The 21,215-nt window shown below is 41.7% G+C and overlaps 1 protein-coding gene across 2 annotated transcripts in view; it reads left to right on the plus strand.

Annotated features, from left to right (window-relative positions):
* tmtc2a (transmembrane O-mannosyltransferase targeting cadherins 2a) overlaps positions 1-21,215 on the plus strand; it is a 47,958-nt gene that overhangs the window by 9,683 nt on the left and 17,060 nt on the right. For both annotated transcript variants that reach the window (XR_477096.2, XM_007564034.2), the window contains exon 2: positions 13,086-13,701. Coding sequence is in view for 1 of the 2 variants with exons in the window: in XM_007564034.2 (XP_007564096.1) it covers positions 13,086-13,701 (616 nt within the window). In the remaining variant the exon portion in view is untranslated. The remainder of the gene's footprint in view (positions 1-13,085; positions 13,702-21,215) is intronic.

Genomic DNA, 21,215 nt, shown 5'->3' on the forward strand with positions numbered 1-21,215 from the left:
ATTACCCCACAGAACATTTCTACTTTTGCATTAAAGGTTGTGGTTGTTGCTGGACAAAATGTAAAAAAAAAAAAAAAATCATGTTTATCTATGGAACTACATAAAAGGTAAATGTAGTAGAACTACATTTACTACTAGTAAATGTAGTTCTCATTTACTACACAAAATCTTACCAAGTAATTTTGGTCTGGTTTCTAGTGCAAATATCTTAATACGCTTGAAATAAAACAATTTAAATGTAACTGTTTAGCAAGATATAGAGGCTTGATCGAAGTAAATAATGTCTTACAATTGGTGAAAAAGTACTTGTTCCATTGGCAGATAAATTAACGTATAACATGGGGAAAATGTCTTGCTGCAAGTGAAATAATCTGCCAGTGGAACAAGTATATTTTTCATCAATAATAAGGAATTATCTACTCAAAACAAGCCTTTGTATCTTACTGAAAAGTTACTTGTAAGTCAGTTTTGACTTATTATAGAACGTTCACTTCCTCCCAGTACTACTATTGGTGCCTTCTGGTAAAAAAAAAAAAAAGTCACTCAATCATTCTCTCCTGTTAGCTGAAGGAAAATAGGAAGAAGCTATGCTGCTGTAGATTCCCATCTCTGCTGTATAGATTAGCTAATTTGGAGGTCACCGCAGAGTGTGACCGAACCGGCTGATCCACAACATTGTGTGCATTTCATCAAACGATAGTGATTTGCAGACGTTTCCCCTCCCCGCCCCCCCAAGGCTGGCTCATTACCGCGAGACCACAGCCCATCAATCCATTACTGAGGTGGCTGCCGATGCCAATTTAGCATCATCAGTAGAAAAAACAAACCGCATCTGTATTACAGACAGAAAAGATGGAAAATCAGACGTCTTTCTCTCTCTCTTTCCCTCTCATATTTGTCTGAGACGAGAGCAAAGTGTTGAAATGATCACTCCAGCAGGTTTGCTGGTGTGCAAGATCATCCAGATGCTCCTAGGAATTTATTTGGAGTTGGTGACGGTCGGTAAATGAGTGTCAGTTAGATCCAAACACCTTAACGTCAGTGGTTTCCAGTCGAGTCCCTCGGTTGACATAATTCGTCAGTCACATCAGAGAATGTTTTCTGAAATAACAAACCGATCTTTCTTGTTTTTGTTAAAACTAGCAGATTTTCCAAAGCCCCCCGACATACCATCTGAGAGAGTATTTCTAGCTTTTGCATGTTTAAAGAAACAGTAACATGGAAAGATGCGAGTTGACCAGTTTCGAGCTGCCATTGCATTGTTACATAATTTGAATTAAAAAAAACAAAAAACATTTTTGTGTGACAAGCAGATATGAAACAAATTTTAAGTATCAGCTGCTGTCACATATTTGAAATATCTCAATACTTTGTGAAACACTTCAAGTTACAAGCATTGGGGTGAAGAGTGTAAAATTTACAGGGTGACAATTCAATACCCCGTATGCAGTCTGCTTCCAAATGATTATTACCTGAATTACTTCCAATGACGTCAGCCACTCTAAACACACTCCTTCAAGATTTTCTGGTAGAGGGCAGAGTTTACGGTCCCATAAAACAAGTTATATTTAAGCGATTTGTTCATAGTCTTACATTCATTGAGCTACTGACATTCAACAAAAAAAAAAGTGATTAATCGCAATTAATTGAAGAGAGACACTAATTTTTTTTCTCTTATTTGCCTTTCCAACCAAGTCATCTGAAAGCAGCATTTGCATGCAGCATCTCCAACAGTCTGCTAAGTCATGGAGTCTTAACTTAAACTAAAACCAGACATCAGTCTTCAGATTCTGTTGGAAACTCTGCTCCTATCACCCGTTCGCTGGCAAACAAAACAAGCAAATATAAAAAAAAAAGGATGTGGAACTCAATTCTCCATACAGAAGTCAAGATGTTGCTCCCTTACGTCATGTCTGTGTATTCTCCCAGTCCATCGCAAAGAGGGGGGTTTATTGTACTTTATGGGCCATTTTATGGTTTTATACTGAAGTCCCCTGATGCACTTCAACTAGTCTGTCTATTTTTGAATTCCTGCTGATAGTTTAATCACTATTCCACTGAATAGCTTTCTATTTTTATTCCACTGGTTGTTAGCGGTTTATAGCGTCTAATAAATTAAGTCTGTAGTCAGGTTCATAATAAAGTTTGCTCTTTAGGTTCTTCTAGAACTGAAGGATGTCGATACACATCCAAGCGGTGGTCAACGTTCTCTCTCTGTCTAAAAGTTAAGGGTCAATTGGACAGGGGTTGGGCGAGTTCCATTAGTCTCAATATTAAAGTTTCATGAAAGCAAATGGTCGTGTTGTAACAAGCCGTGTTCCAACAGATCACAGATCAAAATCTTAAAAGAGCCCAGATAATTGGCGCTGGTGTTTGAAAAGAAGACAGATTCGGTTTGAGTTGCCCTCTACGACACCCCTCTTTAGCCGCCGCTTCTTTGCGGCTAATGCTGGAATGTGACAACTGGTCACGGCAAAGGAAAGAGGGCCTATTCTGGATTGGTTACAGTTCCTTTGAGGACGTTAGCGTGGCTTTCTCAGGCATTACAAATGCTGCATATGAATCAGACCGCTGAAAGCTGTCACAACGCAGAATGCCACCCAAGACTGTGGCATTCAGTGCGCAGATTTAGATTCTCTACATTCCCAAAATAGCTTCTTTTTTTTTATTTAGCAGCACCATCCGAGTTGTTTCAGGTAGAACAAGAGGTGCAGTTTTTGGTTTGTTTGGAGAGGACAAAAGTTTCAAGATTCTTTCTTCAGCAGAAAACATAGACTCCTTAATCGACATTGGATTTGCCTCTACCGAACTAGAGACAGCATGATTTATGACTACTGTAGCTTAACTGCAGCCAAAGCAAGAATTGTGAAGGGAACACTGCAGTTCAGTATGTCACATTCCTTGTGAAAAAGATTTTCTTTTTCCTTTGGCAAAGGAAAAAGATCTCAGCTGGATGTCGTCATGATCTGCCATGCTTTTGACTATCGTTAGGAAAGGAGGTACGTGACACCCTGGAGACTCTTTGGTTGATGCTTTGCCTCGTCCAGGTGTTCCGTATTTTTAAATGTAAAAATATGACGTGCACCAAATTAAAACGGCTACGCTGAGAAAACGTGAGCTGGAAATGTGTCTGCCGCGTTTCGGGCTCCTACTTTGATTCTCGTGTGTGAGGACAGAGGGTAGTGGTGGGTTCACGGTGATGAGTTTGGGGACCTGGGGGAGCGCGTCTTTATAGGTCACTGTGCCAGCACCCACAGCTTTTTGGAAGTAGGCCAGTGGAAGCAGAAGGTGGAATTAATTAAAGGAGGGAACAGGGGAGGGGTTGTACCTGGAGCTTGAGGACGTGACAGGTTGGATTGTGGTGAAGAAGTAGCAATGCCACTGAGAAATGCAGCACTTTTCATTGCTACTGCATGAATATTCAGATTATCCAAGCGTAATTTCTGTGTGTTACATGATACATTTAGGCATTTTTAAACGTCTACATCCTCAAATCTGTATGTATAACTTTTACACCTGCTTTTTTTTTTTTTTTTTTTAGAAATACCGTTGGTTTGACATTTTTAAAAAATGGTCCCAATGTAGATTATTTTTGCACATTACGGCGGAAACAAGCCACAAATTAAACAATGCAACACTGAATGAATTCCATCAGAAGCAACACGTTTTTATCAGAACCTGGCTGCCATTTTAAATACATTCTCCTCCTATAAACAGCCACAATTCATTAATTTCGCCCCCGTCAATTTTTAATCGCGCGTCCCATTTATCACCGTGTCTGCAGGCGACTCTGGGAGGCCACCATAATTACACGTCTACAGTCAGACGCCGTAATTAACTGTCAAGCCCGCGCTGGATGGAAAATTGAGAACTGATTGGTCTCTCATTTGTCTTTGGCGCAACACGCTGAAGGAGTGGGTGGATGGAGGGTGTAGAAGTCTGCCTCAGTTCACTGATAAGGCTTGGAAAGAAAGTATTGTGCAAGAAAAAAAAAAGTGAAACTGCTTCTTGTCGAATTGTGAACTTGACTTTTTAATTCAACCGTGAAACGCATCAGTTCTCGACTTTTAAACGTGACTGTGCTTACTTATTTTACCTTCGTATTACATTCAACTTCTTTATAGAAGGTGAGCGACATTCTCAGCTTGCCTTAAGTGATTGTATAAACACTAAATTATCAGGACGTTTCATTCTCTTAAAATGCACACCAAGTGAGGTTCAGCAACCATTTGCTTTATTAGTAATTGATTTATAAGGCTGGAAATTCATCAACGCCTTTTATTGACAACATCACTCAGGAAATGCTGCGGTGGGCCACGCTTCCCGTTTTAACTTGGGCGGCAGAACGCCTTAAAATTTGTGCGCTCAGTTAAGTGGGAGCAATCAATCAGTTGCGCAAATGGCAATTATTCCGCTGATAAATAGAAGTGATGGTCGGATTCCCGTTAATTTAGCATGCACTCCCACCGCCACTAAAACGCGGCGCGTTCAAAGGAAATGATCAAGGTACTGAGTTGAGTTGACAAAGGGTAACAGGAAATACAAATCCTTCCTGATATATACAAATATGGAGGGACTTAACCTGAAAGCCTTTTAATGAAACCTCGTACTAACCCGTCTGTTGCCATGGTACCAGAATCTGCTCACACACAAATTAATTGATGGAGTTAGGATTTTTTTAACCATCACTTCTACTTAGTGACCTTTTAATCTACTAGATGTAAAAAATACCACCACAAACAGAGTTTAAAGTCAGAATTCTGCCATTTCTAAATTATTAATAAAGTCGCATTTATCTTTGTTTGGACTGGAAACCTGTCCGAGCTTTACTCAGAGTGGCTCAATAAACATAGTAAAGTTCTAACTGATTCACCCTTTTCTCCTGTGTGATTATTGGTAATTAGTAGAATATTGTTTACCATTTTCCACATTCATACTTCTAGCTCTCTCGGGGTGTCAGCAGTGGTTCTATTCCCTTTGTTACTGTGGTGAACGATATAAGAAATCCACTACGAAAACTTATTTTTCAGTACTGAAGCATGGGGCTTTATTCAGGTATCACTGTGATTAGTTGAATGGGACCACAAAGTCAGAGTCAAGGTTATTTATTTCCCTTATTCGCATTATTAATTTTTAGATTCTGATCCAATTTTTTTTTTTTTTTTATGTCGTGCTCTTTCATGGGCCACATATCTTTGCCTTCTCCTCTGCGTGAGTCTCGGTACCTGCTTGTTTGAAAATGCCAGGCTCTGGTCTAGTAATTTTGTTAATCAAATTCGCTCTGCCGCTCTTTTATGATCCGTCGTTTTGTATGGCTGTACTACTGAGGGCTTCTTCTTCATTCTAGTGTAAAGTGATTGCTCCACGTTTGAAATTCACCAGATCAACACAGAGAAATGTGCCAGAGGTCAGGAATGTTGTATTCATACGTCTCGATGACTCGCGCTCTTAGCCGTTAGCTGCTTACTTCTTTTGTCAATGAGGAAATGGCTTCATGAAAGCAGGTCTGCCACCTAACAAAAGAGACGCGGCGGACTTCCTGACATTTAGATCGGACCGTTTCCCTTTCTTTGAAGGCGAGAGCCCCCTGAATGAAATGCGCGCCAAAGACTCTGATTCAGACAAATCAGGGACGTGGAGGAGGCTTTATCTCCATCAGCTGTGAGCCGACCTGTTGGGGCCTGATGGTGATGAAGCTGGAACAGCAGGCCTTCAGTGATGAGGAGTAACTATTACAAAGTCTGTCAGTTTGATTGCAGTAATTATATACTGGAGTGAAGAGGATAATGTCTGTAATTATCCTAAATTGTTGATTGGAATTAGGTCTGGACTTTGACTGGGCCATAAGCTTTTTTTCCAAGCTGTTAAATTGTAACCCGTGATCTGGTTTTTAAGTTGCTGTTCAGCTGGGAGGTGTGCCTGGATTTTATTTATTTAGGGGTATCAGAGTAAAAAGGACTAAATACAAATTCTGTACAATTAATTGTATGCTACTTTGTGATTATTTACCACATCAGATCCCACTAAAAACTAATGATTTTTTTTCTTTTTTGGAATGAAGTGCGAAAACGTTTTAGCAAGGCTTTGTAAGTGTAATTTAAAAGAAACATGCAACTTACATTGTTAAAATCTAGAAATACAGAAAAAGAAGCCCATATTTCCAGCTAAAGATTCCAGGCTCTTAAAAGTCTGGAAAATTTGGGAATTCTCAGACAGCCTGAACATATGCAAGAGTTCTGTATTAGCTGCATCTGTTTTAAGTTTTAGAAAACATGTCCTTCAGCTTTTCTTTCCATCTTCGCCTCTCTTGCTTTTGGTTCACCCACTGGAACCTGCTGAAGCTGCACAATGGGCCACTTTTCATCCCGAAAACACATAAATCTTTGAAATTTTGCAAAAGAAAACCATAAAAGGGAAGCGCACGGTTTAGAGCAGTAAATATGAAATCATTTTAACCCCATGTCTCATTCAGATGCTACACCACCAGATAATATACAGAAACATAAAATCTTTCCAGCTTTTTTCCCCCCCTCCCTTTTGTCATGTCATAAGTCCCCAGCATTGTAGAAAATCTGTCCAACGGCAATTTATCCTCATGCACACATCTCATACGATGGAAAGAGTTATTCCGTCTGAGCGAGGCAGAAAATCTGCCAAGCTAATGCTCAGCGTCATCCTACACGCCACAAGAAAGGAGAGGGCAGACAAAGCTCGGCGTAAATCTTTCACAAGCAGGCAGCTGGCAGCGAGACAGCTTTGTGAATGCGTTCGAGACATTTACGCATTTTCCTCCTCTCCCTCCACATCCCGCGCCGCCTTTGCGTGGGACCAAGTGTGGGAAAGTAGAGGTGCCACTTCTGGTCAGGGCATTGTTTCTGCCGGGGGGGGCGTGCGATGGTAACGTGTGATGTTTGAACACGCCCTTAATGATCACTTCCTGCTGCCAATATACAAACCAAACAGATACAAAAGAACTGATTGTAAAGATGTTTTTTTTTTTTTTTTTTTTTCCTGAAAGTTTATTGTGCGACTGGGTTACAATTGCTTCACGGGGCAAAGAAAACGGGCTTTGAGTGGGCGAACGAGAGAACAGTGAGAACTGGAAATCATAACACTCGCGGTTCTGGTGTCATCCTTCTACTGAACATCTCACGTCTCTACGTTGGCTGTCGCTGCGCCGCGGCCGCGCTCTGGCAGGATCATAACCGCCGATAATCAGCCAGGGAATGAATCAGTTCGACCCAGCTGCGTAATGGCTTCATGCATAATTGTTCACCACTAAACTGTGATGGATGGAAGACACTCTTGGATGAGAGCTGGTACCTCAGCAGGAGGTTCATAGGCGTTTTTTGTTTTTTTTATCCGTATGTGTGGTTTTATTAGAAAATGACATCCACCGTGGTGGTGTGTTTTATTTTATTTTTTATTTTTTTTACCCCTGACATCCCTTCACGGTTTGAAAAATGAGGAACAGTGTGATCACTTTCTCACCCATTCGGCTCCCCGTCCCTCCCGTTAACGCCGATCTTGTCTGTCAGATCTGGAATCTGAATCCAGATGATCATTAAATCATTAATTTATATTCATCCAATGAGAAGGAAGTTAGGAACCTAAAAGAACTTGATTTCTTAAGCAACTTGTTGTGCTTTAAATGAACAAAATGACCCCCGACACAGACGATGGATTACATTTTTGGCAAAGCTGATTCTCACTCTAACGAGAAAACAGATCTCATCCGTATAAAATGTTCCATTGACCTATAATAAGTGCAAAAGAATTGCCAACGATACTTATTTAGTTTGATGCAACCCCAGTTTCTGACTGCAATGTGTTGTAAATATTCCGAAAACCATTTCACAGTTAAAATTTTAGGCCTTCGTTAATTCCTCCCTCCATCTGCCTGGATACAAGTTTTGTGTAGCTGCGTGCAGTTATGTACGTTTCTGCAAAAAGCATCAGTAGCGAGTCTTTCCGATGGTGCGCCAGTGTAACGCCGACACTGTCTGAACCGAGCCGCCTGCTCCTGCGTTATGGCCATGCCTTTAATTGGAGCTCAGTTTGCTCATTGAGGAAATTGAAGTTAAATAGAGCTTGGCCAAATGGGGTCTGGTGCAGAAGGCTTCGGAGCGAGGCAGCTCCGATTCGGATCGCGACAATGAAAGACGAAAAGGAGAGAAATGAACATTAAGGCACGATTTAGATAAACAAATGACATTTTTAAATGAGGCAGATGTGTCGGATTTTAAAAAAAAATAAAAAAATAAAAAATACGAGGAAGAAGGCGATTGTGGGACGTGATAGAGGATAATGGGTGAGAAGTGAAAAGGAAGAGAGCTGATGATTGTCCAGGAGACAACGCTCTGGCCGGTGTCCATTAACAGTGCAGTTGTAGGATGATGAACTAATCCATCTCATTGACCAGAGATTATATTTCCCCCTTCGTAGAAGTTGCAAAAATGTTGAAGTTTATGGCAGCGGGGAGGAGAAAGGTCGCTGTTGTGTTTTGCAAAGAGTGTTTTTAGCACCGACCTCTGAAGTCTTTAAACTCTTAGAAGATGGAGCAGGACTATGAAGAAAAAAAAAACAGGTCTATGTTAATGTACAGAATTATAATGAAGGTGCAGGACAATAGAGGCAAAGTCCTAAAAGGCAATGAACTGGTTCTTTAACTGCATAAAAAGAGATTCAGTTGATAAAATAAAGATGTTTTTATATTAGAAAAAATAAAACAGATCATCACTCTTTGGATCTGCTGATGTTGAGATTATTTTATTCAACTATTGTTGTTCCTTTAAATGCAGTTGTCCAGTTTTTGTTTGGAAATGCAACACGATTCGCACGTAAGAAGTTCCAATTTAAGCAAAAATGATTGTAGAAACAAACTGTCTTCAGGTTTGAACACGTCCTTTTAAACTGGCTCTATTTTCATAATTTTTAGGGATTTATTAAAAAAAAAAAAAAAAACTGCGTGAAAAGAAAAAAAAAAAAAAAGAAAATTTGCATTCAGTTTAAAAAGCTATCATACGGTCACTGAAATCCATTTAAAGAAGAAAAAAAAAAAAAGCCAGCTATGTGGAGGCAGCCCTTGGCACATGAACACGTAAATCACTGGTTGTGAGATCAGTGCCTGGGAGCCAGTGGAGTGCCTCATTTGCATACTGAAAAGACAAATACCCAAACACTTTAGACAGATTGGATATTTCCCTGCTTGCAGCAGTGGACTGGTGAACAGCAACTGTATCAGAAATGGACCTAGAAAAAAATCTGAAAATATCCCCCGTCTGTCTTTTTTTAAACCTAAAGAAGAAAAAAAAAAAAGTGGAGAATTTTACCCCCCTTACCTACAAAAAAAAAAAAAGAGAAAGAGGGCTGAAAAGACCAAACACGTCCTGTACTTTAGGGATTGTGAATGGAGTCCCCTGCAGCCCGCCTGCCCCACATACGGCGGCTGAATACAAAAGACCCCCTTCTGTAAGAGCAATCACTACAGGAGGCCTCTTTATCTGCCCCGCTGCAGCGACGTGCCACAATGAAGCCATCAGTGGACGCTGTGTCGCCGCGCACGCCCGTGCGCACAAAAGACGAATGCGTTGCATGTAACCATTTATTGCTTTAGTCTTTACGGGCACATGCACGAACCCGCTCCGAAAGCCTCTCAGCTAATGAGTTCTTTTCATCCTCCAGTGCCGGGCATGGAGCAAGGAGGGAGATGAGAGCTCGCCGTGCCGATTTGAATATTTAAATTATTTACTGGCACCCAACAGAAGGGAAGCAGCGTGACGGGTGAATCCCGGGTGTGTTTTGGTGCGAAAGTGCGCCACGTCGTTGCCTGAAAGGTCCAGGGCGGGCTGGATGTTTTGGTTTGGTTAGGAGACGCCAAAAAACGTTCAAGACGTCGTCCAAAAAAAACCAATAAAACTTTCACTGTTCTCGTATACCGTGTCCTTCCACTCTCACCGCGTTTTCCGCACTGTAAAACACCGTTTTTTAAATTTTTTTTTTTAATATATATATAAATAATAGCTCACGGAGGAAAAGGAAGAGACTTTGTAAACTGTATGATGTAGTGCTTGTCAGTTCTCTGGAATATCAGCAGCGGAACAGTTCCTCAGCAACAATCCTGGGAAGTAGGGCTCACGTGACTCCTGAGCTGTAGGCGAGCAGAGGAAAAAGAAAAAAAGAAAAAAAAATTGGAAGAATTAATTAAGCAATAATTCCTTTGGCACAGACTCTTCTCTAGCTGGTGTGGATCTTTATTTTATTTGTATTTTTTTTTCCCCTCACTTTCACATCAGTGTGGTATTTGTCTGCCTTTCCTGGCTGAGAGCTCAGTGTTGCCCCGTCCGATTTCTTTTCAGCACTCGGCTCTTATTTACAGTCTCCAGACAAAGGAAGTCCCTGACTGGCCTCCTTTTCTGGGCCGCTTTTCCATCTCGGGGTGTGACAGGCACAGACAAAGAAACCATCCTAAATGATAATCAAACCCTGGAGGGCAGTTTGATTGGTCAGTAAAACAAAATGTGTTGCCTGGTTAAAAAAAAACAAAAGAAAATCAACAATCGGGTTGCATTGTGTTGTTGCAAATTGTTCCTAATTGTACCTTATCTCTTCTTCCTGCTGCTTCTAATTGGCTTATCGGCAATCACATCAAGAGCTCTGGTGCTCCTTTCACTGTTGCCCTACAATTTTGTGTATTTTATCCCTCGGATGGTGTTAAACTCCTAGAATTTGTAAGCTGCTTTAGTGCTCTGAAAAACCATTCCTGCTCCCTGAACTTGTTTTTTTTTAATAGTTTATCACATTATGTTTAAATATCTTATCCGACACCAAAAGGGAGTATTGCTTCATTTTTTTTAAGTGAAAAGTGGGTCATTTATTACAAAAAAAACAAACAAAAAAAAAACGTTGCCTCGTTGTGAAGCAGAGTGGTGGCTGCATTATTCTTCTGGGACAATAGGGAAGCTTATTAGTGTTGATGGATGGAGGCAAGACAACAACATGTAACCTCAAAGTCCAGACCTAAATCCATTTGAAAGTCTATTTCGCAACTTTAAAATAGCTGTTCACAGATGTTATTCATCCAATTTGATTGCATTTAAGGTTAGAGCAAAGAGGATCGGGCACTAGTTTTAGTTGCTAGACATGTGGCTTTGCACATCTAGCAAAGGCGAGGTATAAATAGGTATAAATACGACTGCGTTCAGATTTCTCTGTATAGGCTTTGTGCTGCTTGCATCGTACAGCGATGAATTACTTCGTTCATCTGTAAATCCCAATAAAATACACAGAGTTCCGTGGTTGTAATTCGAGCCAAGGATTGTGGGCAACTTTTGCAAGGCTCCGTGCCATATGCATCCCCGGGGCAGCGGGGATTGATCGGTTCGCAAGGTTTAAACAGAGGAGCCGGTTTGTGCTACAAAATCCGACCCTGTTGACATCAGCCCGAAAAGAACGAATCGCCATTTTTAGGCTGGAAACGAGCCTCCGACTGAGGTGGAGGACTTTGACAGGCGGTTGAGGGCGGTTTGGTCTGGCAGCAGGGAGAAGTTCCTCCAGTCCCGAGGTGCTCAGAGTTCAGTCATTGGTCCCCCACATCAAAAATGAGACAGCTGGGGAAGTTTGAGCTTTTGGTAACGGTGCATTCCAAAGGCTCTAAAACGGGAGGTGTCTGGCAAGTCCCAGTGGGAGGAGGCACTGTGGCACACCCAGGACTCCAGGGAAAGATATGGAGCCAGAAGCTTGGGAATGTTTCAGAGTCTCACAGAAAGAGCCAGAGTGCCTGAACGGACAAAGTTATCCCCCACCTCCCCCCCAAAAAAACACACATCTTAAATGTTGGGACTCAATTATTGTAAAGTAATAAAAACCTCAATTTGGGTTCATTTAATTTTACGAGTCACTCCGCTTGTACTGGTCCTCTGTATTTTGTTCTCAGTTCTCTTGAAGCATTAGCCACTTCTTAAACAGTCTGAAACGAACTTCATTTGAATAGATTCTTACTTTCAGCTACCTTAGCCAGCTCAATCGAGTGCAGTACGCGACTATAAACTGACTGTCCAAGACAAACAAACGCAGTTCTGCACAGGATTCGCCAAAACAGCTTGCAGCCTTCCCATTCATCACGTTTCAGCCAACCCCCTGGTGAGCCTCATTTGTCGTGCGCCGTGAGTGTACACAAATGTTCGGTAATGATCCGTTAATTATGAGGATCCCCCCCCCCAAAAAAAAGCCTGTGGGTGTGAAACCACCTGTCCGTGTTCATGCTGGAACCGGCGACATGTGGACACGCAGTGGGAGAGCATTCTTTGATTAGTTGCTAAATTTTGCAGCTGGTTTTAAGACATGTAGCTTCCTAATTCCTCTTAGCCGCTATGGTGATCAGAAAGATGATGCAAAAAAAAAAAAAAAAAAAAGATGGACAAAAACTTACAAAAAGAAAACCCTCCGCAGGGAACACAGAACAGAGCAAAAACCTCGGAGGGGGGGGGGTTAAATACCACAAGGCTGATTAGAGGATGGGCTGCAGGTGTGAGGAGAGAGAGAGAAATGCACAGAAAGCACACAAACAGGGGAACTTGTAGGAACATGAATATAACATTAACAAATAATAACTAGACATAAGGAACACAGTTAAACTAGAGGAACTAAGAAAGGACCGAACTAAAGTAAAACAGAAACAAGGCTGATCTAATCAAATAATGAAACTAAGGCAACCAAAGAACAGTAATCAAGACCAGAATCAAACCCAAAACAATCCATAACCTGACATATTCTACATTAAACCTACTGATTGCTATTTTGATGACTCAAGAAGACATAATTTAGCACAAATGTTGAACAAAGAGATTTTAGTATCGGTTTTAGGGTGTTTTACCTTTGTCCATATTTATTGCAACTGCAAATATTTCTAATTAATCACATTTGTCTTCCCTTCAAGTGAAGGAAAAGTGTAGGAAACAATATTTTCAGCCACCTGACCAATGGTGCTGGCATCTCATGATGTAAACTCTAAGCAGATTGGAGGGGGGTAATCTTATCAAAACATTTCAGACCCGTTTAATGTTCTTTTTCTTTTGCTTCCTCAGTCGAGCCATCAAGACAAACCAGGACCTTCTGCCAGAGACGCCGTGGACCAACGTCCTGTATGACGATTTCTGGGGGACGCTGCTCACCCACAGCGGCAGCCACAAGTCATTCCGCCCGCTCTGCACCCTCTCCTTCCGCCTCAACTACACCCTGCACGGCCTGCGACCCTGGGGCTACCACCTGCTGAACGTCGTGCTGCACGGCCTGGTCACGGCCCTGGTCACGGCGCTCAGCCACTCGCTGCTCGGCAGGGGCTTGTGGAGCCTCCTCGCCGGCCTCCTGTTTGCCTCTCACCCGGCGCACACCGAAGCGGTCGCCGGCGTGGTCGGCAGGGCGGACGTCGGCGCCGCTTTGTTTTTCCTGCTGTCTCTCCTCTGCTACGCGAGACACTGCGGATTACGGGGTGACAAATGGAGGGCTTTTCAGAGGAGGACATGTGGCGGCGGCTCCGTCGCCAGATGCTGGGGCTGGATGCTGGGCAGCCTGTGGTGTGCAGCTGCCAGCATGTTGTGGAAGGAGCAGGGTGTGACTGTGCTGGCTGTGTCGGCCGTGTACGACCTCTTTGTGTTCCAGAAGCTGCGCGTTCGCCAGGCACTGCTGCTCCTGTTAGGGAAGGTAAATGAACTCTGGCTGCTTTTGTTTGTGGGGTAATTGTGTGTTTGTGAAAATGAGAAGGGGTAATTAGGAAAGCCATTAACTGGTGCTGACCCACAGCTGGTGCCTGAACATCAGGCTTCTCCTTAACTCGGTCCTTATCGCGGTAACCCCTCACGTATAGACTCTTTTTCCACGTTACCAAACAGACAAATCAAACCATCTTTCACCAATTTGCTAAACCCACTAGCCTCTAAAAATGTACTTTCACATCTTTTTTCCTGAAACCCCATTCATTTTCCTCAATTAATGAAAGCAAAGCTTTCTATGTCCTCGGGGCGTTGCCACCAACCTCATTTTGCTGCACGAAAACAAACATTTAGGCTCAGAAACATAAATTTGTATCCAAGCCTTAGACTGCACACGCTTTTATGGAAGAGGAGGACGTCTTCTTGGATCGAGACGTTTTCTCGTATTAAGGTGACAAATGAATCACAGAGACAAACAACACCACATGCCTCTCAGGTGCTTTATTTGGCTCATTTGTCGGGTAAAGCCTTCCAAAAATACACAGTCGCGGCCCACGTGCTTCTGCTGCAGGAGCGCTCTGCAGAGATTCATTCCCCTCCCTTCACAACTCAAGGAATTTGAGGAGGACATCCTTGGCACAGTGACTCATCTGACAAGAAAAATGTGCGATTGAGCGTAAAGCCTTCACACACAGCCACTCCTCATTTGATTAGGGAAAAAGTCTGTTGCCAATGGGTATGGCCCTCGTAAAACAAATAAAAAGCATGATAAAAAGTCCTCTTGGGTTTACAGAGCAAGGGCAGTCTGGCTATGGGACAATCCTTGTTTTAGTGTTTTCCTCTTTTGGATATCTCTATAACTAACCTATTTTCCAGGGATCATTTCGCAGCCTATCACAAACATCTTAAAAAAAAAACCTCTTGCCTCAATGAGACTTCGCTGTACCTTGGCAGTGCCGATAACTCAGGGCCAAACTACGCACAGTCATTCGCCTAGAGAGATCCAGCGGATCAAAAAGTTGTTTTAGTGCATTTTTATTTTCTGTGTTTGGCCCAAATGACTCTGCTGCTCCCCCCTTACTCACACACACACACACACGCACACACACACACACACACACCATCGCTACTCAACCTTAGAAAATACAACACCTGTCTTTTGAATCGTACCGAGTCAGAGTGCTGCAAAACTACTTATGAGTAATGATGCATCCAAAGGAAAATGTGAAATAAAATATCGCAAATTGGATCATAAAGTATGACGGAGGCTCAGAAGCCCATCTTTTGTAATAAATTTTCCTTTTAGGGTCCAGCAAAAAGGATGCTCTGACACTTTGCGACCCACTTGGCAAATTTCAACTGGTTAAACACCAACTGTGTAAGGCTGCAGGAAAAAAAAAAATAGAGAAGTGAGGGAAACAGTTGAAGACATGTGGGTAGCTTCACCACATCCTTGGCTACAAGATACATTTCTGACAAGGACAATTGTCAGCTTAAATACTAATTTATCACCTTCAGATGCACGTTTTTCAGTTTCGGTCCAAGTTATGGACTTCGTGTAAAAGTTCTGCCAATCCGTTGCGTTAAAACTTAAAACAGGTCTGAACATTTTCTGACGCAACACCTGTCCTTCAAATCATTGTGAGCCACAGCTGTGGAGGAGCTCATAGAAAATGTAAGACATTCAAATATAGCAAATTCAAGATGGAGAATTTAGCGCCACTGGGTGGCCTGATATGCAGATTTCAACAGACTGACTGCCATCTGCATAACCTTGTAGAAAAAAAAATAAACATAATGTGAAAGCTGGTATAAAAAACCTTAAAAATTCTTGAAGAAATTTCATAAACCACCTAACATTGATAGTTTATATGTAAAGCTGTTTGATCAGGTTTGTGGTTTTTAAATGCGCTATGTGGCTAAAATCGACAGTTGCATTTGGACTGCCACCAACGAAGGTTTGATCATATTTACAGATGCATATTTCACAATTACCAACTTAGACGTATCAACAATTTAAGAACATGGAGCAACAAAGGCTCAATACAACAAAGCATGTAGGCTTAACAAAAGGACAAAGTTGGTCTGGATGCATTTGGAGAAATCTTGTTTACCCTCAAGTTGTAAAAACCGTGTTTAAATGAACCTGGTTTTATCGCTCCTGTATCGGGCAAATAAAACAAAGTCACGGCAACTAAAAAGAAAAAAGAACCACACCCAGAGCAATCAGGTAGGTCATAGATCTTAACTTTAGAGCTCAGTCGTGGTTTCCCTGCTTGAAGTGCATCCTGGGCGAGCTCCTCCCTGTCCAGATCTTCCTCATTTGGAAGCTAGATCTACATTTAACAAATATTCAGCGAGAGAGTTTGAAATAGAGACGTTTGAATGCAGGAGAGATTCTTTAAACACAGCAGGTTTCCCACTTCCTATCGAATGGGCACTCAGAGAATTAACTTGTTTGGTTTGCAATGTAGTGAAACCATTTATCTTTTTTTTTTTTTTTGTCACGCATGCATACCACCTACACCGCTGCGCCGCCCTGGGTGGTGAGCCACATCACCCATATCAAAACCCGTCACTGACAGCTCTTTTCAGAACATTTTTATCTATTCTCGTATATTTTAAGACCCAGTACAACTGGAAATAACCTCATCGTTTGGCCAGACACGGTTCTGTAGCTGTGAGCTGCATCCTTGTGCCAGCCTGTCGGATCTTCCAGCCTGTCGGATCTTCCAGCCCGACCCCCTGGTGTATCCGACAACACTGTGGGCACATCTGGCTCATTTATCACTCTGGCGGTGCCCTCCTCAACTGCCCGAGTCCCAGTTATCTTGGCAGGGAGCTCATTACGTGCTGAGGCCAGCCATGGAGCAATGGTTTCCTTGATTATAAGCCAGATGTCTGGGAAAGCATGGGAAAACAAAAGGAAGAGGGGTATGGAGAGACAGACTTAGCAGAAGAGGAGGAAACTATGGACTCATTTCCCTTTTTTCTTTATCTTTTCTTTGTCAGTCGGTGGCCCTTATAGCGCTTTGGGAATAGATTGTTTGCTTTCACCTGCTTTCTATCCTGCCAGCCAAACGCAAGTCAAGAGAAACAGCAAACGTGCATGGAAACTTCCAGCATTTTATCATATATTTTTTAATGCAATCAGGAGAATAAACAACCCAAGACATGACATCCCGACGCTGCTCTGGTGGATAAACACAAAAAAGAAACACAAGCCATTGGCGGCGCAGGGAGAACAGATGTGCTACCTACGAAAATGTCAGTTCTCGCTCTGTTTACTCTCTAAACAGACAGATTAGATTTCAAATAAGACAAGATGAAACGGGGAGAGGAAGTTAGAAAGTGACGGATGGCAACGGATAAAGGTGAGATGTTATCGCCGCGGTCTGTTGAGAAAACAAAACGCGCCCCGTTTGCTGGCGTAATGAGAACATCTGTTTTTTTTTTTTTTTCTTTTTTTTTTTCTGGCTGCTTTGGTTTCTTAGTATAGCACAAAAACAGACTGATGAATGATGCTCCAGACATTAAAACGGGGCTTTGGGTTCGTTGGTGTTAAGAAAAACCCATGACGTCTCTGCCAAGTCTGGTGTGTTAAACTTTGGCACGTGTGAAATGCATTTCATTTGAAAATCTGTGTTTAAAACCTGAGCTTGAATTTGAATTAATCCCTATTCTAAAAAAAAAAACAAAACAAAAAAAAATACACGTGTCTGATTATAGCTTTATAAATGAAGCAATGCGTTTCACACTCGTAATCCAAAATGAGAATAATGAATGTTTTATCAAGACGTAAGGTATTTTCTCACTCTACCTCATCATCCACTCTTTTTCGGGACAATCTCCCCAACAAAGTTGGACGTCTAATGTTTTAGCAGGCAGTGTAGGAATCTGACATTGTCTTTGCCAGTTTAATTTAAGCATCAGACACTCCTCCTTTCTCATTTGTCTCAATGAGCGTTGCAGACACGCAGATTAAGTTCGGCTGACGGCTTGATGGATGCCGGGCCAATTATCCTGCAGCAGAGGCATTCAGCTGTGAAATGATGTTCTCAGCTGCAAGTTCTGCTGCATAGTCCTTATTTAGCGAGCGTTCGTGAAAGGCAAGGAAAACACACGGTTTGTGTTCTCTACGGAGCGGGGAGTGTCTCGAGTCTGATTCAGTTAAAGCTCGCACCGTGCAATGTTGTCACGTAATTCTTGGCGCAGTTGGAACCAAGTTACAACTTCAGCTTTAAGCGGGTGTCATTGGGATGGTTTGCGATAAAAACCGAGATAAAGCAGTGCGTAATGGTGAAGTGGAACAAAAAAAAAAAAAGGAAACGATTTAAATTATTTTTACAAATAAAAATTCCCAGACAGTGTGGCATGCATTTATCCTCAGCTCCACATGCCCTAACAGTCCTCAGTAAAATCCTGTGAGAATTGACCTGCTGCTTTGAAAAGCCGCCAAACCAGTTCTTTTACAGAACAAATTAAAAACTGGATGGAGCACCAGCACTGTTTTGGTGGAAAATCCATTAAGAGGTCCCACTAACTACACTAAAATCAGTTCTGTTATTAGAGTTTTTTGTAAACCACAACAGACCCAAATCCTTTTGAGTTTACATAAAAGAGACACTCACCACAAATCAAAATCATTAACATTTTTTTTTTTTTTTTTTTGCTAAATTAAACCCAGCAGTTCCGTAGAAGCACATTTTCAAATCCTGCACGATCATATCAACATCTGGTCTGAGACCGCATTCATGCTAACCCTCATGATGTTTTACAACCAGAAAACAGACTTTTTTGCAAAACCAAGACAGAAAAAAAAAGTAGTTTTATGTTTTCATTTGTGATGTCTTTAATATATCTTCCTACATTTTTGTCCTGGGTTGCAACCAACATGCACAACTCTGATCAATACACAAATCCATTTTTCTGCATGTGACGCCATAAAAAAAAGGTAATCAGCAAGTACAAATTTCTTTCCTTTTATAGTCATGTTTGCGTCACTCTGCTTCTCTATATGCTCCAAAATTGTGTTGAGCATCAGTTCAACCTGTGACCCAATCCCTGCCATCAGCAACACATCTTTCATTAGGATAACTACAATATACTCTGTATACTTCTTTCCATTTCGGCAGCAACCGCGCCGTTGTGTGATGACTTGGAAGACTCCTGCCAAGTCAGCACAATCCAGGAAACATCAGACCGGTGCAACCCTCATGGTGTCTTTCATCATAATAACTAAACGTATCACTGGCAAGGCCTCAAATCAGAGCTGTGTGTGTGTGCAGGAACTGTCTTGGAAGCACTGAAAACATTTTCCACATGCAAGCCGCTTGCTCTCTGCTTTAAGGTTTCCCATTAAATGAAGAACAAGTTCCTCAGTTTAAACTTTATGAATAAGGAGTTTGAAAGCGCACCCTGTGATTTTTTTTTTTTTTTTTTTTTTTTTTTTTTACTTCAAGGAGTTATGAACGGTTTATATTGGACGTGCCTCGAACAAGAAAACAGAAAGATCGCCTCCCCGCTGCGTTGCGTCAGTCCGCAGCCATTTCAGATGGTGTTTGCATGATGTCAGACGTGGCTTGCCGTTTCCTCTGACAAGTTTTAAAACCTTCCCCAGAGTACGGTGTCAACAGGCAGACCACACACTTCTGGGATCAATAAAGCGAGAGGGAATAATGACTAGCAGAGTTCGGAGATAAAAGTGGAGGCCCGCGCTGTTGGTTTCGAAAAACTGAGCGCAAAACGGATCAGCCAAATGAAAGAGATTGTTGAGAGGATAGTCCTTTTTATGGGAAATGCAGCAAAATTAATTAAATAAATTGTGAGATGCAAAGCAGTTTTATAGGCTTGAACGTGTTAATTGATCCAATATGGAGCCAAAGTGCCTGAATGTCTGAAAGTAAATCTCTAGGAGAACAAAAACTATTGGAAAGCTAAACAACTTCAAAACTAGAGGATCAAACTCAAAGACTGCTCTGTGTATTATTAACCAAAAAGAATAAAAAAACAAAACCTAATTCAAAAGACAATATTGGTTTAGGTATGATAAAAAAAATGAAACCCACAAGACAATTAAACCCAAAGAACATGACATTTCATCTACAGATTCTACACCAGAGATGCAAAGCTACTCAGAACTTTAACACTAATGGTTCCAGTTGTTAACAGAAACCTCTTTTCGCTTTATTGGCCTGTTGCCTCTACGCTGAGTTAATTAGAAAGCTTGATTAAAGTTAACTGTAAATATCCTCTTTGTTTTTGCTGAATTTGTTGGGTCGCAATCCGTTCGAAAGTCAATTAAAGAGCAATTTAGGAATTGACAAGGCAGCGAGACGCTGCACGGACCTCATTGGGCTAAATACCACAAATTACTCTCCTGCTGGAATTGGCTTATCTTCCAGTACAAAGCAAAATTGGATTCCTCAGTCAGTTTCCTCCATTGACTAAGAATATAGGCTCAACCGTCAATAAACACATCCACCGGTTTGTGCGCCAGACACTCTTTCTCCCTGCTTTCGTACAATAGAATGTCAACGTAAATATCCAATGTCTTTCCATTGTCACTTTCATGTTCAGAATGTTGAACTTCTAGAAACAGACATATTATGTCTGTTTACAAATGATTTTCCAGAAGTGGTATGCGATCCTTTGCTGCTTCTAGTCATTCATAGACAAACCTTTCCAACAGTAAACTTGTCGGAGGGGAAAAACGGTTAAACAGACACCAGTAGGTCAAGTAAGTCTGCTTAACCTCTTATGGTTTCTGTCACTGTACACATTCAAGCATGCAGACTGGAAAACAGCGCAACACCTCTTTACTCCGAGGCTAGGAATGAGGGATGAGTAAGATGAAAGGGTTAAGGATGATGGACAAGATGAGAAGGGGGTACATATGAAATGTGAGAAGGATGAGCTGGGTGGAGATGAATGAGGGATGGATTAGATGATAGGACGGGGGGTCGGGCATGATGAGAGATGAGAAGACTCTTAAATGAGTGACGAAGATTATTTGAGGGCAAAAGGGTTAAGATGAGAGAACAGTAGGAAGAATGAGGATCGAACGGGGTAAACGGGGCGAGACGAATTAAGAATGATTGATAAAGATGAATGAAATGAGAAGAGGTTGGCTTAAAGGATGAGGCAAGTAGAGAAGATTGAGGGAGAGTGGAATAAATAGAATAAGCAGCATGAAAATGCCTGTGGATGACGGACTGATGAGGTGGAGGAATGAGGCTTGAGGTGAAAGAATACGGTTTAGAAGAAATTAGAAATTAACAAGATGAGTGTGATTAGAATTGACTATTATCAGAGGAGTGGGAATCAAAGAAGAGAAATCCCCCAAATGGCAAACTGCCCTGAATGAATTAACCAGCTAAGTGGTCAAGATATGGTCCTGATTCTGACCCACAGCTGAGAACAGGACAGACGTACTTAATAAAAATGTCTCCTAACTAGGTTGTGCTAAAAGGAAGCATCAACATCACCTAGTAATATATGAGATTT

Source organism: Poecilia formosa, unplaced genomic scaffold (genome assembly GCF_000485575.1).
Source record: "Poecilia formosa unplaced genomic scaffold, Poecilia_formosa-5.1.2 Scaffold154, whole genome shotgun sequence".
Taxonomy (NCBI): Eukaryota; Metazoa; Chordata; class Actinopteri; order Cyprinodontiformes; family Poeciliidae; genus Poecilia; species Poecilia formosa.